Source organism: Melopsittacus undulatus, chromosome 5 (assembly GCF_012275295.1).
Source record: "Melopsittacus undulatus isolate bMelUnd1 chromosome 5, bMelUnd1.mat.Z, whole genome shotgun sequence".
Classification (NCBI taxonomy): Eukaryota; Metazoa; Chordata; class Aves; order Psittaciformes; family Psittaculidae; genus Melopsittacus; species Melopsittacus undulatus.
Genome location: NC_047531.1, coordinates 85,366,738 through 85,386,029, shown reverse-complemented (window position 1 = coordinate 85,386,029; position 19,292 = coordinate 85,366,738). Strand labels below are relative to the sequence as shown.

The 19,292-nt window shown below is 39.4% G+C and overlaps 1 protein-coding gene across 1 annotated transcript in view; it reads left to right on the top strand.

Moving 5' to 3' along the window:
• The first annotated feature begins 5,751 nt into the window (after positions 1-5,751).
• Positions 5,752-19,292, top strand: part of PIK3C2G (phosphatidylinositol-4-phosphate 3-kinase catalytic subunit type 2 gamma) — a 185,241-nt gene continuing 171,700 nt past the window's right edge. The window contains exons 1-3 of the mRNA XM_034063146.1: positions 5,752-5,816; positions 12,111-12,856; positions 15,958-16,040. Of these exons, the coding sequence (XP_033919037.1) occupies positions 12,206-12,856; positions 15,958-16,040 (734 nt within the window). The 5' untranslated portion in view covers positions 5,752-5,816; positions 12,111-12,205. The remainder of the gene's footprint in view (positions 5,817-12,110; positions 12,857-15,957; positions 16,041-19,292) is intronic.

The window sequence follows — 19,292 nt, the reverse complement described above, 5'->3', positions numbered from 1 at the left end:
TGGTAAGGGTATCACTTCTCATTGTAAGGGTTCAAAGGGTTAATAGGGAATTTCATTGCATTGAGCACAGTACTTACAATAGTCTTGATTTAAACTTTAAAGGACAGGTGAAAAGAGAGCAAGGGAGCTGAATACTTGCCTTATATGTTGGAGAAATTGTTCATTCATGTGAAGTGCTGACCTCTGTCATCCTGCCAAGCTGACTGGGCCCTAGGGTGAGCGGCTGCTTGAGTGCCCATTGCAGAAGTTAAAGCTGCCTGGGGAGTACTTTAAAAGGACAATGTCAAGGTTGGTATACCCAAAACCTGACCTATCATTTATTTTCCTCCCTCTTACATCTATTTGAAAAGTTCATGTCATTTGTTTTTATGTTTTTTAAAAGTCTTTTAATCTAAACCAAAATGCTTCAATTGCTATTGAAGGCCAGTGATTAGGAGGAGAGCTTGTGAGAGGTTCAGTGTAGTGATACGGATGTTAAGAAGAAGGAAAAGTCCTGAAATAAAACACAAGTATCCAGATTACCTTTGAATTAGGTGATAGTAACAGAGAGTTCAGGTTGAAATGGTAAAAAGATCAATGAAAATGAGCAAGGATAATCTTTAGTAATGAAAATACAAATGCAGGTCCAAATTGAAGTTCACAGTAAGTTAATTTAAAACCTTCATTTATTTTTGTTCTGATAGTTTTTATTCTAGTTGTATGTACTAATTCTTTCTCAGTAATATCAGTTTGTTATTTGTAATTTGTCATAACTGAAATATATCCTTCCCTTTTATTTTCTTTGCCTGATGGCTTAAATAAAGAGCACATTATATCAGTATTATTTTTTTTCTATATGGTGTAGTATCCCAAGACTCCCATCACTGTTATAACCTTGCTGTGCTACTTGCTATAGAAGTCTCACACAAGCATTGCACTTACTCAGATAATTCCTAGTCTAATTGGAAAATAGATGGAACAGCTACATCTGCAATTCATAAAATGAAAATAACAAGGAAATTGTAAAACCAAAGTAAGGAAAATACTTTTTTTTTAATATAATTATGATGTTTACAAGAAGATGCAGGAGAGTATGGGGAAAAAAGCCATCCCAAAACCTGGACTCTGAGGACTGCAGTTCACCTGTCGTTTTACCCTGCAAAATCACAGAGAACCCAGATAAAATGATCTTGTAATATACTTGAATGATCACAAGGGGGCGACGAGATTAGGTTTACACATTTGCTTTCAAGCTTTTCAAGCTTTCATGAGTTTATCCTGTTTTTAACAAAGTTCCTGTGAACTGTGAGAATCACTTTTAGTTTCTTTCTCAGCTCTGAAAAAACCCCACACAGCTACTAAGGAAACCCTGGAATGTCACAATCTCTCTCATAGCTCCACAGTAGTATCCTTCCATCTCTTTATGTTGGACAGGCTCCATCCCTTCCCACCTGAATTGTCACAAACCATGCTATGCCTTGGGAATATTGCTTTTGCAAAACCTTTGGAGGATATGTAATGTTCCAGTACTTGCTAATAACAAAGATGATGACTGAAAAAACCCCACAACCAAACACCCACACCACCTTTTTGCAAGACAAACTTCTACAATAATAAGTTCTGCTTTCTCTTTGTACCTAAGGTTTTACATGTTTTCTAAAGCAGACTAAAAACCCAGGCAGCAGTAAAGAAGCTGTCTTGGTTAGAAGATACTCTGCCTCCTGCCAACAAGGCTATTTAGTGTTTATCTCTATTACAGCCATCTGTAGCTAATTGCATAGTTATGGTAATAGTGCCCTCCAGAGGAATTTTGAAGGAATTATAATACTCGGAGCTAATAAAAAAAGATGTTTTAAAAATGAGCGCAATAAAAAGAAGGAATATTATTAAAATGATAAAATACTTGAACCTCAGGGGGAAAAAATCTCAATATCAAAGCTCTTTCTATTTTGCATGTGCATTTACATCTAAGAAAACCATATCCTAGTTACAATAGGCTTCTTCATAGCCTGATAGCAAACATAAACTTGCATAACTTTGTTTGAATCACGGATATAAAAGTAGATCAACCAAGCAAAGAATGAGATAATTATTTGTAGTCTGCAGCAGACATGAGCAATGTACTGGGTGGGCTCCAGATTCACTATAGGATGTCTGGAGTTTTTCTGGACCTGCTGCTATAATGTAGGCATGACATGGTTAATTAAGGCAGGCACAAGTAAGCACAGATGTTCAAGGAATTCTGTGGATAAGGTTTATTTTAATATAAACCATGTTTATATTCTCAAATTCCAATATAGAGGCTTTTTTCATGGCCATTGATTGTAACATGCCGTGACTCTAGGCCTCAAAGGAAGGGCATGTTACTGTGGTTCAACGTGATATCTCATTTTAGACCATATCCTGGAGGCCTGCAGTACAGCCCTCTGAGATGACATCTCAGCACCTGGATGTCAGGTGTATTTAAGTTTGCTTAGTTTTCTTTCTTTAGGTTCTCAACCTATAGGGTCAAGTTGCTCTGTCTCACTTTCTGAAACCCCTGTCCCCTCCTCCTTCACAAAAACCCCAACCAGCCCTTAATTAAAACCTAAATGACAGTGCATTCATTTGCTTTTAGGCATACCTGAGGCTCATGCTTGACCTGAATGCTGCAGGTTTGCAGTCAGGTGTCCAGGCTTGGAGCTTTCATCAGGACAGTTCCCACGCTAATGCTGCCAGAACTGGAAGGAGCAGTCTGGTGTTCCTGTGCTTGGGATCAGATGGATCTGGTAAGTTCAGCCCTTCCTTGGGAAAGAAGGAAGATGGTTGTGCTGCTTGTGATGTATCTCTTTGTCACCACCATCAGTCTGAAACTTCTAAGCTGAGGTTTCTTATTTTGCATGAACTTCAAAGGAAAGCAAAGTAAGCTATGCATAGGCTGGTAGGGAAGGGTGACAAGACATCACTGCTGAATGCAGGGAATGTACCTAACCCCAAAGCTTCTTTATGTATAGACTGTCGTACTTCTTGAATGAGGGGTTTTCATGGGTTGGTGAATGGGTGCGGATGTGTAGAGGACTTTCCTTCTTCTCTCTTCTTTTCCTAACCCAATGCTTGCCAGATGATTGGAACTCATTCTGAGCTGGGAACCTGTCCCTGGAAGGTGGCAGCTACCTGTAGAGGTTTATTGTGCATGGATACAAACTTCTCCTTCATCTTACCCTGAAGTATCCCTACTTCAGTACAGTTTTCTCTTGCCCTCCACACTTCATCCGTGCAGTTCCTCTCCAGCTGTATATGTGCAGCAGTTCATCTCTGATGTGAAGCCGTGTGTTGCTGACTCTTCCCTTTTTGGGATCAGTTTATTCCTGCATGTGAGAAGAAGACATAGCGAAGTTGAAAGGCCATAGTATCAGAAACAATAAAGGTTGTCTGGGCTGCCCAACATAATGTAAGGCAAAACAGAAATCAGAGTCATAGCTACTGCAATGGGATGAGTTGAGTGTACTTTTATTACTGCAGAAGTGCTGCAGTGTGAGTATTTAGCGCAGCCCCTGTGTATGCACCTCACCCATTTAATCTACAGGTCCAGTGAGCAGGGTCTTCCCTGTTGATTCCCTGGTTCGTAAATACAAAACATCATTAGCAAAACCAGCAGGTTATTACAGGACCCAAAGCAGCAGAGAGCAGTTACTACTGCAAGAATCATAGAATAGTTAGGGTTGGAAAGGACCTTAAGATCATCCAGTTCCAACCCCCCTGCCATGGGCAGGGACACCCCACACTAAACCATATCATCCAAAGCTTCATCCAACCTGGCCTTGAACACTGCCAGGGATGGAGCATTCACAACCTCCCTGGGCAACCCATTCCAGTGCCTCAGCACCCTAACAGTAAAGAATTTATTCCTTATATCCAATCTAAACTTCTGCTGTTTAATCTGTGTTGGTACCATTGATGGAGAAGGTACTTTCGGGTGATAGATGAAGCTGGATTCTCAGTGCTGCAAATATCTCTTTGCCAGCCATTCATTCATGGTCAAGTCTAGTCGTGGTGGAGGACTGCTGTGAACTTAATGTCCACGTAGCAGTGTGCAGAAATATGTTTTATTGCAGGTAAGCAGTCCCATTGAATTATTTATGTGAAAACTCAAGTAAATTATTGGCTTTCATGCTGCAGGTAAAGTTTTAATGAAAACAGTATTGAATGCTTTCCTGGCATGTATATGCAACCTAAGTATGCAGCCAAATTAGCTATGTAAGCAGATGCTTTATGTTCTGTATTGCATATAAGGAATACTGTACTTTTGGTTTAAAAAATATGCATACATCAATGAACTACATTTTTTTTGTAAAACACCTTTTTTTAATAAGTGTTTCAGTTGCACTGTGAGCAATTATGACACTAAAATTCAAGTCTGAAGAAAGATGTAAGAACCTTCCCATGTGCAGGAGGTCAGGAAAAAATCAGGCATTGCATTGAGATCTAGCACTGCAATATATACACTTGAAAATACAAGCAAAACAGTCTTGTGGAAGGGCAAATGGAGACAAGGTTAATCCTGTGTAAGCAAGCTACTGTTTTGGCTTTAGATGCCTGCATTTTTATGCTTAAGCAGTTATTAATTTGTTTTCTTTGATAAAGACAGTAGAATCACAGAATCCCAAGGGTTGGAAGGGACCTCAAAAGATCATCTAGTCCAACCCCCCTGCAAGAGCAGGGTAACCTAGAGTACATCACACAGGAACTTGTCCAGGCGGGCCTTGAATATCTCCAACGTAGGAGACTTCATAATTGCACCCATTGTTGTAATTGCAATTACACCCATTGCCCCTTGTCCTACCACTGGATATCACTGAAAAAAGCCTAGCTCCATCATCCTGACACCCACCCTTTACATATCTGTAAACACTGATGAGGTCACCCCTCAGTCTCCTCCAAGCTACAGAGCCCCAGCTCCCTCAGCCTCTCCTCATAAGGGAGGTGTTCCACTCCCTTCATCATCTTTGTGGCTCTGTGCTGGACTCTTTCAAGCAATTCCCTGTCCTTCTTGAGCTGATTCAGATGTACTATGTTTACAGTGCATACTAGGTTATAGTATTGTATGTATTGATTTAGGTCATATGTATAAACTTAGTATAAGGTTTTATAATTTCACTGATTTCACTGAAGGTACTTGTGGCATCAATAAGAGGAAAGAAAGGATTCAGTTCTATTCATGTGAGTACTAAACAACCACTGAGCTCACATGTCATGTGAACTAAAAGTCCACTCACAGCAGAACCCTACAAAGAGTGAAATGGGTCTTTATTACTATTTCTACTGCCTTCTTATATAGGTCACTTAGGAGTTGAATTTAAAGTCATATTTAAGTTGGGTTCTCTTCAAGGCAATCATAGTATTAACAGCTCAGCTCCCTGAGGCAGCATGTCCAGGCTAATATAGTTAAGTCACCCTGGCTCTGGCATCCTAGCTGAGTTCTGCTGGAGTGGTTGAGCTCTGTGCTTTGGGGTGTTCTCTGCTCTGTTTTCACTCTAGCAATCCTGTAGAGCCCCATGCACAATGAACTGCAGTAGAAGGAGGGTCTTAGGAATGGTGGTTACCATGACTAAGTTTTCCATGAGGAAAAGCCTGCTGTAGTTGGCTAGGCAGTTTGTCTTAACAGTGTGCTAGTATCACAAGGCTGTGTTTTTATATTTGTACAGTCCATGATACGAACAGTTTCTGGAAAGTCAACAAACCCTATTGAATACACTGGAATGACAAAGCTGAACTTCACAGAAAGCCATTGAGCTGGCACACTGGACTGGGGAGACAAAAAGAGTAGCATAAGAAAACAGTGGAGAAAATCACAGAAGGTAAGAGAAATGGAATAAACCAGTTCAAATTGAAATGTACAAAGCCTTGTGAACAGAAGGTTTGCCTTGAAGTACTTTTCAGCTTTGGGATGTTTGACTCAGATGAAACTTGTGGCTTGACTTCTTTTCTGAGGTGTTTAAGTTCTTTTCTTGGGTCACTTAGTGTTTATGAAGCATTTATATGTATGTATACACATACTAGGCTTTTATAGAGAGCTCTTTATAAACATACAATTATAAGCATATATATGCATGTATGCACATACATGTATGTTTAGGTACATATATTTATATGTAAGCCTACATATATCAGAGTGTATGTGTATATATACAAATAAAAATCTGACTTATTTTAATTCTGTGTTTTAAGGTAGCTGTGATAGTTGCTTCATTTCAACACTGAATTTTCTCAGCAGTTGGGGTTTTTAAGCTGGATTGTTTGTTCCAGAAACAACTGCTAAAGTGTGATGTTCCCTTCAGAGGATCAAAGTACAAAAGATGGTCAAATAAAAGGAAAGATTAAAATCCATAGTCTGCGTTTAGTCATGGCTAGCTTTGCAGTTGGTGCATGCAGGCTGTGGAGGTTGCTCTTTCACAACAGCATATTTCAACCCTCAGGAGGGTGTTGGTAAGTTAGTAATGTATGTTGTATGTAGGTGTCAGCAGAGCCTGTGAAAACGTTTCAGAGTAAACCAAAATGTTTCTTTTTTTTTTCCTAGAAAAGTGAAACTTTGCTTCTCCCCCTGCCTTCCTTTTTTTCTCTTTGTCCTTTCCCTGACATGTTCTGTGTGAGTAAATAGTGGGTTAGGACTGTTTTTAGGGCTGAAAAGTACTTCTTGCCCTTTAGAGCAAATGTCATCTTTACTGATGAATCATTTGACAATGACTCAACTACTGTATTGTGTTTGTTGCAGCTTTTAGTTTCTTTGTCTGGCAGCATCTAATCTGCTGAGTTTTACTAAACTGGTAAGAAGACACAATCCCTGCTTGATGAAGCCCCTAAATGAGAAAGAAATAAGGAGCTGTAATACAGAAAAAAACCCCAACAAACCAAAAACCCAACAAAATAACCAATGCCCCCAAAACAATGTTCATCTGATGCTTCAGTGCAACAACATCTCAACATTTGTCTTTACCAGCACATGTAATTTTACTACTACTTTGTTATTGCCTTGGTGCAGCGGTACCTTAGAGCACTGATGTAAGAGGGGTATCACACAGGATACTACACAGGCAGGATCTCAACAATCATCAATCATTCCCATCAAGAGCAACTTTGACAGGGCTGTTAGTCAGTGATGATGATAGATACGATGACATTCCCTGCAGCAGGACATAAAGTTTGCCAGTTTCCGATGTGCTAGTCAGGAAACGACAGTAGGTGGCACTGGAAGAATAGTGTCACAGACAGCTAGATCGGTTATGAAATGGAGCAGTTTCCTCACTGGCTCTCAGTTTAGCTGGTTTTCTGGCCCCACGGATTGCTGAAACACTTCATTGCATTTCCTTTGCAAGCCTGTTATTACTCAAAGCCTCAAGGCTTCAAGTGCAAGGGCGTGATTTGGGAAAGATCCAAACAGGGAGTGAAGCAACACTGAGAGCAAAAACCTGCTTAAGATGCTGTGTTTCATCTCGGGGTGTGTTAGAGGAACTAACTATTTTAATAGCTCTTTGCATGCAGCTTTATATCTGACCTTTTACAGGTAGGTCTGATAAAAAGAGGGATGTAAAGAACTAGCAAAACTGCAATCCATGGGGACAGAATTATCCAACCTACCTTGTATGAGCACACTCACATATGGTTAAATTGAATATATGGTTCTTTAATATGAGTGAGATGCAGGCTTCTGACAGTTGGTGGAGCAGCGAGAGTGTCTAACAGAAGGAAAGGAGGTATCTCAGACAGTATCCAGTTTTCTTTGTCTCTAGAGATTTTGTCCCACATGCCAGCAAAAGAGGAGGAGACAATTCTTGGTAGTTTTAGGAGGAGTTACAGTAGAAAATGACTCAGCAGTTCCCTGCCTACTGCTTTGGTGGGAAACAGAAAAACAGTGGACATCTTAAAAGCTTAATAAACTCCTGAAAATGTTCAGTTTCCCAAGAAAAACCTTCATAACCGTGTCCTAGCACAGTTCATGTTAGGAATATAGCCTTTGTTTGCTTGGGAATACGAGCTCTTCCCACTCGTATGTCCTCTATTTTCTCGATCCTCCTCCTTTTACTGTGTCCGGTCTCTGCGAGATGAAACAATATCACACTGCCATAAACTGTGAAATGACAGCTCCTAAACTTGGTGTGTTCCTTTCTCTCAGGATCGCCTCACAATAATCACTGCTAACAACTACAGTTCAGCACAAACACCACCAAAGAGTTTATGGGGCAAGTTGACATTTTGCGGGTTAGAGAATAGATGGGAAAAATGCATCACCCTTCACCAACTGAAATAAGTTTTGTCCTTGGCTAACTGCTTTTAAATCACAGTGACATCACTGACAGCTTTTTGCTGTACTTTGAAGGGCAGGGTTTTCCCTGTAATGCTTTATCAACTTATTGCTTCATTTAGTTTATCAGATATAAGATATCTGAGATTAATTATTAACTTGAAATGCTTTATCATAATCTGTTCATGTTACTGCATGGCTTTTTATATCTGAACTATTGTTTTGTTGATACTGACTCCTTCACTATTTTTGAGGATATTTTTTTCTTCTCTGTAACAGAATTGGGATTTTGTGTAAATTCTGAATAACTCAGTGGAGCAATTTATACCTTTTTAAGGAATGGTATGAAATGTGAAGGCAGATGGTCCCTGAGGGAATCCTCTCTGCCTTGTGCCTGGAGCAGACTTTGCTGCTCCCTTTTATGGAGGGTCTCGGGCTCCTTAAGGTCTGTGAAGATGTTTGTGACCAGTGCTTTATTTACTCCAGCTCTCCAGCATGCCTTCTGCAGACGGGCAAGACTTCATCAGTCTTCCTCCATTAGACTGTCTTGGCTTTGTGTACTGAGGATTTGTACCATCCCCTTCTCCGGTGAGCAGACCTAGGAGCTCCTTTCAGAGCATGCACCACCAGTGCAGACAGATGGAAACTGCATGAAAGTGGAGTAAAAACTCTGAATCCTGTTCTGGTGCACAGGTCTGTTGAAGAGGCAGGTCTTTCCTTTAGACAAGCTGTGTTATTTTAAGCATGTTTGATTCTTGTACTGAAAGTGTGAGATCATCTACCACCATTTAGGGGAAAGAAAAGAAAGAAAGGTTGGGTTCCCAGGTTGAGAAAGAGAACAGATAAGGTGTTACCTTTTAATTGACTGCTGCTTGAAATTTCCCTCAAGGAAGACATGGGAAAGAGTCATTACCACAGTAAACCGGTTAGACAGGAAGGAAAGCTTCTGATGAAAACGTTACACCCCCTTGATACTGAAAGCACATAGGTCATCGGAATGTGTCTGTGAACAGGAAGACCTAGGAGACTATTCTTCTAACAAATTATGTGTTTCAGGTAAGAGGTTGCAACAAATATTCTTACTGCTTAGCGAGTTGCCCATTTGTCCCCTCCCGGGTTCTGATGAAAAACGGGAAACCAAGCCCATGGCATTTCAATCTTTTATACTAGAATGCATGTGCATGATGCAGCAAGGAACGAGCTCAGCAGCTACAATGTTGTGAGCACTGTGCCTTGCTGTCAAATCTCTTGATTTTTAGTAAATATTGTACAGAATTTGTTGGGATTCTCTCTTAAAACCCCTGACCCCAGAACCGCATGATTATGTGAAAACACAGCTGTCATTTCAAAGGAAAAAGAGAGCTTCTCATATGTAGAAGAAAAAAGCCAAACCCTCCAATATATGAACTCAGAAACCACAAGACAAAATAAATCTGGAAACGTAACTTATTTCTTTCCTTTTGATGCATTATATTTTCCTCATTAGTGATTTTTGAACATTCAGTGGTATTGATGCACTTTGTACAATTCAGATGGAACAATAGTGGCTGCCAAAGAGCCAAATCCTTTCCTGAACTGTGCTGTTTCGAAAGGGATTGGGAGTTGGCCCAAATATGGGCCCTAGTCTTACTAACCAAACTACCAGGTAAGACTTAAACCACAGAGATTTACAACATGGCACAGTTTCCAGTGTAAATGGTTAGTTTTAAATGCAAGCCTGTGTAAAAGAGAGCGCTCCAATGTGGTACAAATGTATGCTACCTGCGAGGCCCCCTCTTTGCCTTGATCCATGCTGGGAGAAGAACTCTACTGCATCATGCAGACTTCTTGTTACTCATGTGGACTTCCCAGGCCACTAAGGAGAACAGAGGAGCCCAATGTACTGACTAGCTTCTGGTATAATAGCAAAACTCCATGCTTTTAAAAACCACTAGGAAAGCAATGCTTCTGCAGAGACTTATGGAAAGTGCAGGAGAGAAGCATTCATATACCAATAAATGGAGGTAGGCTCTGTGTGTGCATGAATATTTGTCTGTTGGAGAAATATGGGATGCTACACATAGAAGTCCTAATGGTGAATGAGCAAGGTTAGCTGTTAGACATTAATGTATCATCATAAACAGAATTTGTTGGAAATGCAAAGAAAATAGTTTAGAAATAATTGGAAGGGTGTAAAAGCTTTATTTTCTTTGCCTGATCTTCCAGGTAGCCAAACTTCATTAAGGAATCATAGAATCATAGAATAGTTAGGATTGGAAAGGACCTCAAGATCATCTAGTTCCAACCCCCCTGCCATGGTGTGGAAATGTCATTCTTTTATCTCTGAATTTTCCTGAAGCCTTCAACTTTTCAAGATTGTTTTGGTTATCTGGTTATCTGGTTACCTGGCTTAGTGTTATTTCATAAATGTGTTGGTTTTTTGTTGTGTGGTTTTGATTTTTTCCCCCCAGGATGGTTAAAGGAAACCTAAGCACACAACATGTGGAACCGCTAAGTTGAGCCCTTGAAAAAGTAGTTCAGCCTCTTGGAGGTTTCATTTAATCCTATTTAACTTTTCATTTCTCGTCTCATTCCTCACTGTGGGTGACAGAAGCCTATGTCACCTAGAGTTTGACTTCAAATGAACCAAAAATAAGGTTATGATGAATACCTTCTGTTGTAATATAGATTTTCATTGCAAGCAGCTATTACCTAAAATAATACACTATAGATCTTGGGGACATATTGGAAAAGCTGGTTTTGGAGCTTAGCTTTAGCAATTTCTAAGCACACATTTATCTTGATAGCTGGTTTGTTTGGTTTTTCTTTTTTTTTCCTGCTAGGGATTATTTTTCTTTTTATTGCAGCATTAAGTGAGATGTTTCCTTTGTTTTGTTTTGTTTTGTGGGTTAAAGTACCCAACACAACTGTGTACTTTTTGTAGTACTTTTTGTGTTTCAGGCCACATCTGTATCAGTAAATGAAACAGGTCAAGGCCTTAAGGGCAAGTGGTCCAGAATAGATTTTGGTTTTAGAACTAAACTCTCTTCCTAAAAGAGATAGTCTCATGCCTACTGACATGTAGCATCATGACTTGCCTCATGTCTCCAATACATACTGCCCGTCTGAACCATAGGACTACTTGGCATATGCCAAAATTACATCAGGAAATTTGCTAGTAAGAGCATGAGTGATGATGAGTTCCTGCAGAAGTTCATGCATGCCCTTGCCTGTTAATTTACTAAAAAAGATACAGGCTTTGAAACTGTATCTGTTTTGAAAAGCAAAACCAAAAGAAGTCTGTAGTTCATTTATTTATATTTGGGTTTCTTTATGTATGCTGTATCCAAGCATTTGGGTTGTGGTATTTTGAATATTAGTTGGAGAGCCATGTCTTAAATATTCTTTGATTTAAATGATTACATTAGGATAAAAAGTGGTAGAATATGAAGACACTAAAGACACAAAAGAAGAAGATGTAAATGAAACTGCCACTAAAGTGATAATACAAAGCTTTCCTACCAGCTTGTTTTAGATGCCTGCATTGTGTGCTATACAAATGTAAAATAATTGATAACACAATTTGCCACAATATTTGTTAGAATTAGTATCTTATATTTAAATCAGTTGTTTCAGACATTCTGTTGCTGCTTTTTAGGAGTCCATAATAAGATTTTTTTATTATTATTTGATGATAATAATAATAAATATGTACTTGAATGAGGATCAGGCAAAACACTTTTCAAGCTTCAGATTAAAAAAGCATTTCCACCATGTGGAGAAAGTTCTAAAGCAAGAAAAGACCAAAGAAATGTATTGCTTTCATTATACTAGATATTTTAGAGTTTAACTTTTATTCTGTGTTTCATTTCAGTGGATATGTAACTCCTGTTCTGAACATTGCTCTTGACCTTGGAACTATTGTAAGACCTCCCTGAGGAGTAACAAGACTGAAGAGAAGAATCAGGCATGACATACTTTGGGAGGCCGCCTTTCTCGTACAATGAATATGATGAAGGACATCCTGAGAAGCAAGCATCTTACCCAGTATACCATTCTGGTTCTGCTGGAGAGGTCAGCCTAGGATTCGATCGAATAGTTGATGAAGTCAGCAATGAATATTTGTTTTATGGTTCATCACATTCACATCATCATGAAGAAACTTTCTTCCCATCAGATGTCTTTGGTCTGCATGTGCCTGACCAGCAGTTTTGTGGTCAGCCTCTGGTTGCTTATGGTGAGCTTTACCCTAGGAATCCTCTCTCTCACTGGCAACAAGGCGCAGTGTCACCAGCGGTTGGCTTCCGGTCTTCTTTACTGTCTGATTATCAAAACTTGGTTCCCCACTCCTACAGTCAGGAGACAGAACTCTATAGAGGGAATAACTTAAGACCAGTCACAAATGTGTTTGATTCAAATGTGGAAAGAGGCAACACAAATGTGAATTTTCAGACAGGCTTTGATAACATAGATGCTCCAAGTCCCGTTTTCACAGACAACTATCCCTTTGGACAAGAAGTGAAGGATAAAAGTGGAAATGGAGAAGTTCGTTTAACTGATCCCTCCAGAAGATGTGACATAGAACCTACCTGGCCCAGCAGGTCTGGACATAACAGAGAGGTATTTAAGTTTTCTCATATTAACAGTGCCTAAAGTTCTTGGTTCTTGTTTGTGTCCTTGCACTTTGTGTATTTGCTCAGCCTGATGCAACATCAATTAGAAACACTTGATTTAAAGACATTATGAAAAATAAAACATTTAGGCCTTGTGTGGAAGCAAAAGCATTTTACACTAAGAGAATCTAGATTATGGTCTAGAATGCTCCAATAGGCTCATTTTGTGGCTCATTGAACCATGAAACTGCCACAGAGAGGTAAGTACAGAAATGTAGAGTAAGATGTGTTTGAAAGAGAGACGATAACAAATCTTACGGTCTGATATGGAACCTGAGATTCAAAACAACAATGCGTTATCCTGAATCTGTTTTTCTGTTAAGCCAGACTGTTGTCTCTGTGTCTAGTTTGGCTGACATATCCTGATCCTGAGAGGGAAAAAATCACTGTGTCCTGCCTTCATGTTCTGCATATATAATTACTTTCTAAAAATAGGTGAATTTACTGTAACTGCAGAAGCTGGATCCTATGACACAGACTGTCATTAGCTGTCTTTGTCAAACAAATGCTCTTTTTTTTCCTCCTTCCATCAAGTGTTCTTAGCTCCATTCATGGTTTTGCAGTTTCTAATAATGATGTCTTATGGGACTCCCATGACATTCTGATGTTATATCTCTCCTCATTTTCTTTCTTTCACAATCCTGACATAGAGAAGGGAAAAGAAAATTATAGATCCCCCCTTTTCTCTAATCCTTCTTAGCATTCCAAATCATTACAGGGATCCTGAAATAGCCTACAGGGTATCTCTGCATCTGCACCATGAATATTAAATGACAGTTTAGGTTCACTTTCTGCTTTTAACTCCCAGTGATCATAGTATTGTAAAGTAAAAGTGAAGAGGCACTTGATTGACTTGTGTTTATGTCTATGAATAGGGAGAACTATAGAAGTAAACATATGCAGCCCAGACAGATGGGGAGGCAGGAGGATAAATATATCTGAGGACAGGAACTCCTAAGACTAGTCCTGGGCACCGCATTTTGGAAGCTCAGCGATGGATACAAAAGAGAAGGGGATGAATAAGTAGTGAGACAAAAGAGTGGTGGTGCTTTTTGCTTATGATAGGAAAACTAAAGCATAAGAAAACTAAAGCATCATGATGAACAAGGCTTCTCATAAGAAAAGTAGAAAATAGTAGGGTACAAATGAGCAGGAGGAGATTAAATTGTGGTACGGGAAGAAGAGGTGCTGGAGGAAGCAGACACAGAAGAACAGGCACAAATGCTTCTTTGACAGAGGAGATAATTATAGGAAGGAAAGGGAAGAGATGAGTGACTCAAGGGTGACTACAGCTGAATGTGTGGAAGGATTTGATTAAGCCAGGGAAGTATTTGAGCAGTTTAGGTAGAAGAGGAAGAGGTAGGAGAGAGGAAAGTATTGATTTGTACCAGAAAAACCCGTGTGGTCACAGGAATTCTTTCAGGCAGAAACAGGCAAGTCAGGATAGAGAGGCAAGATAAGGGGTCAGCAACTGAACCTTGAGATAGTAAGAAAGGGAAAATTGAGAGTGAAAGAAAGTTGAGATAGGGAAGGGTGAAAAAAGACTGTGAAGAAGTAAATCATTGCTACTGAGCTGGGAGTTGTGGAGAAGAGAAGAAGGGCTGTGAGGTGACAGGGTTAATGCAGAGAAGAAAGAAAATTAGCAAAGATTGGATTGGTGAAGTCCAAGATGTGGAAATGATGCATCTGAGTAGTGGGAGATGAGAACCAAGACTGCAGACAGAGTGAAATTGAAAGGATGCTGCAACGTGGAAATTAACATTGAGATTGGTCATATGTGTGCAAAATGAAATACTCATATAGTAACTGTCATCATAACATCTCTGTAAAAAGAGATTTTTTTTCTCCATATTAGGAAGAAAACTGAAAAGCAGCCTATAAAGTATCAAATATATTTGGCTGCTCCATTTACGATATTTGGAATCTAATTGTTTTCAGAAAAACTAACAAAATTCACTTCTTCACCCAAACCCAATCATTAGACCAAACTTCCTGATTCCAGTTTGTGTGCTTCAGAAATGAGAAATACACAATTAGTATTTATATTTGGGAAGGATGGTTCAGGTGACTTGATTAGTAGCATAACGTGAAAAATCTGTGGAAGTGAAAAGGTATATTCCAGTCATCCAAGGATGCACTGCCTTAGTTTATCACTGTTGTCATCAGTTCTCTCCATACATCCTTTGGTAATGATTTGATTAAAATGATAAACCTTTCCACAACAACTCAAGTTTCCTCTTCAGTGACATGTCATGACATTTTCAGTCATTTCTTCAGTGACATACCTGACATTTTAAGCCCCTTCTCTCTCTGAAGGGGTTTAAAAGTTGGTGTCTCAGAGGAACATTGTATATGTCTCTATGTACAAGGATAGAATGGGCTTTCTTTCATATGCAATGGTATTAAGCTCTTTCCTGGAGCTAATGTTGTAACTAAAAAGTACTATGGCAAACAGACAAGGGAGTACTTTGACCTATAATAGTGGCTCAGACCTTTGCTCTCCAAGTTTAGAGAAATTATCTAGTTTTTTTTCATGTTTAACAGAATACAATGGTTTCCCGTTACCTGTTTTAGGGACTTACTTGCCAGGTTGATGGAATTTGAAGGGATACTGAGATTCCTTCCATAGTAGAAAATGTGAAAATAAGGATTAAAACCCACTGCACCATAAGCTTCATTTTGTCCCCTCTCCTTTAGTCAACTAGGCATACATCTTCTGCATTTGGAGTGCAGACACAGATGGATTTTGAAAGCTTTGTCTGCTATTCCTTACATTCTGCACAGGGAGGGTGTGTAAAAAGTCATTAAACACAGGGTAGTTGATTCTTTGTGACTTTGTGTTTTTCCTCTGAAAGCATTTAGAGTGCAGTCAAAATGGTGCTATTTGTGCTTATTTTGGAGCCTCCATTGATCAAGTCAGGGGAGGGATAATAAGGTATGAAAGTTCTCATGGAGGCCAATGCAGTGTTAGCCTTGTGCTGCTTCAGCTTCTGTTATGATCTAAATAACTTAGTTCTGTTTCTTCTGGTGTCTTTCTGGTGTTTTTAGGCTACAGGTTGGTCTATCCAGCTGGTTGAAGCAAATCAAGGAAGTAATGAAAACACAGTTGCTTTTTGCAATGCAGTGGAGAAGTAAGTAATGAAAAAACCTGTATATTGTGTTTGAGGTGGAGCTAATTTTCCCCCTAACAGCTCCCCTAGTGCTGTGATTTGTACTAATGTGTTGTATAACTGGAACGTGCTGATACCACACTGGTGTTTTGGCTACTGCTGAGCTTTGCAGCAGAGCATCAGTGCTTTCTTTCCAGCAATTCCCCTTCACCAGTAGGCTGAGAGTGGGTGAGATCTTGGGAGGACACAGGGCCAGTACTGCTGGCTCAAACTGACCAAAGGGATACTCCAAACTATATGATGTCTGCTCTGTAATAAAAGGTAAGGGGGTGGGGGTAGAGGGTATCAGGGTAAGTTGCTATTATGAAGATTTTCTTCTGGAACAACTGCTGCATGTATGAAGCCCTACTTTGCAGAAAGTGGGTTGGACATAGAATCATAGAATAGTTAGGGTTAGAAAGGTTCTTATGATCATCTAGTTCCATAGTGCCATAGGCAGGAACACCACACATTAAACCATGTCACCCAACATCCCCTGCTGATGGGAAGCAGAGAATCTTTGATTTCTTTTGCTTCTGTGCATGGCCTTTGCTTTTGGTTTCTTTGGTCTTATTCCCCCTCTCCCCTTTCTTCCATCCTGTTGAGGAGTAGAATGGGAGTGTCTTTGTGTTCTGGAACAGAGCCATAATTCTAGGACCTACTTAAATATGAAATGCTCTTAATTTTGGTTTAAAAATTAAAATTCACAAGGTAATGTTAATTCCAAAACATATTTCCTCCCTTACCTGTTCCTGTTATCAGTGACAAGTACACTTAAATCTTCAGTGTTGATGGTTTATAGTGTGTGAAACTTAAGTTCAATTTTCTGCCATTGTCTTGGACAATATTAGTACCTGTATAGCTCAGAGCAGGGAAGAAATTGTTGGAGGGACTGACTGACAGGGAACAGAATTACTACATGCTGTCGTGATGACAAATCAGATTTAACAAGGGACAGAAAGTCCTTTAATTATTGTTTACCATTACAGGTAATAGCATAGCTTAATGGGATAGAACTCTCTTTACTCAATCTTCTTTGGAAAAAGAAATTGTCTTGAAATCCAAGAACACTTAAACATGCAGGTTTTTAGACCATCTGTGCAGATTCCTTTTCTTTGGTTAGGTATTCACTGGTCACACTGTGAAGTTGTTAGCACAGATGCATACTTTTTGCCCCAGCAAAGTGTTTGGAAAATAGAATGCTGTTGGGGGGGGTTGGGGTTAGGCTTTTTTCCTATCACATAAACATGAAAACATTCCTAGAACAAAATGTCACAGCAAGCAAAAGACAGCAAAAGTCATAAACATGTAAGTAACATTTTCAGTCTTGCCAAATGAGCATCCTTTGAGTCACAAAGAATCTTAATAACTGGCTGTTGTATATCGGAGGTGGGATGTATAATTCGAACTGTGTCTTCCAGGCTTGCACCTCCAGCATTTGGCTCAGATAGAAACCTATCAAATGTTTCTGTAGGTAATATTAATACAGGTAGGAATCGATAACTGAAACATTTCATTGTACACAACTGTAAAACAGTTTTCCAAATGCCTTTATCAGGTTACTTCTGCAACTACGGACATAGCCTATAGTGAATGTTCATCCATGTGTAGCTTTCTAAAGTGAGTTTGATAACAGAAGATGCCAAGTTGATAGCCTTAGGTTTCAATGCTGCAAAATGCAGTTTCCTGCACCTCCTACTGACTCCAGAGATGTGCTCTGCACGCCAGAGAAATTATGAAATGCTGTGAAATAACAAAACTCTCTAAATGTTCATACTTTCTTCATGCACTGAGTTGTTGCAGCACAGAAAGGAAGTAGCACAAGATTTCCTTCATTAAATACTTGTGTAGTACTTCAGTAATGCCTTGAAAGACCTAATCTTTCAGACTTTTGTGATGGACATGTTTTGCTCACCTGCTCAGGCCAGGTGCCCTTTAATCACTTAAAAACAACACATTATGCACATTATTCTAGAATACAGTGTGTGGGCAGGGAAGGAGATGAGGTTTGCTTAGTTTTGAAATGATTGCCAGAAGGTTCAGGAGGTGATTCGTGCCCTGTGTGTGTGTGTGTATGTAGTCCATTAATCTGATGCTGGAGAAAGAGTAGTGAAGTTTCCTGTCTTATTCAGTCCTTGGCCTTCTTACAGAAACAGGCTACAAGAGTGAATTTTGTGATAAGGGAAAGCTTTATGTGTATCTTGCTCGCAAAGAAAAGAGACTTGACAACGACTACATAGGTCACCAAAGCAGCCTGTGTAATATAATGATTTTTTACTGTAAGTATAAATCTATCTCATACTGAAGGTATTGTCAAGCCTCATTTCCTTCTACCCCTCTGAAACATCATGCCCCCTGGCTTTTCATTATAAGAAATGGGCTGCTTCATTGGATTATTAATTTTGGAAGCCTAGGCTTTTTTTTCCTTCTCATGCTATAGAAATACATGACATAAAACAGTAGTTCATACCGTTGTTTAAGAGAGTTGGGCAGCAGCCCTGAGGCAGGAGGTAACATAGTGATGAAGAACTTTATGCAAGAGAACTATGGCTCAAAATACACTGTAATCAGAGATGATATAAAGTGCTGCCAACTCAGAAGCTGCAAAATGCTGCTTGAACTAACAAACAAATAAGGAATGCAGTATGCTTAGTACAGGATGTTTGGCTTAGCTGCTAAATTATTCAGGCCAGTTAGTGAAATGTAAAGCTTCATTTGGACCAATATGTACCTGTACCTACAGCTGTAAAATGTATTTGCTTAAAAAGCAAGTTTAATCTCAGATGACAGGCATAATACCTGCAACCAACCTTCATTAGAAAATGGTACCTCAGGAGGAATTATTTTCTGCAGGTCTTTGGTAATTGGAAGATGGACGGGCAATATATTTTATAGGTAATGGTATATCAGACGGACTCAATGACTGTGATAGTTATTGCTCTCTACAGGCAGTCATATAAATACCCAGGGTTTTAGTAATGAGGATTTAAGATTGGATTCTAGAGCACTGTGAAAACAAGGACTTTTAAAGATTTTGCATAGAAAGTGTGTGCCTGACTTAATTTTGACCAGCTGTCCTAGTCTCAGCTGTCTGTACACATGCTCTTGGTTAGTTTTATGTTAAAAGTCTCCAAGTACATATTTGAGCTCTCTTATTTCTGCTGTGCTCAGTGTACACTGAAGTCTGTGTTTAAACTCCTTTTGGCTTCACTGAGGTCATGTTCATGAAGATGT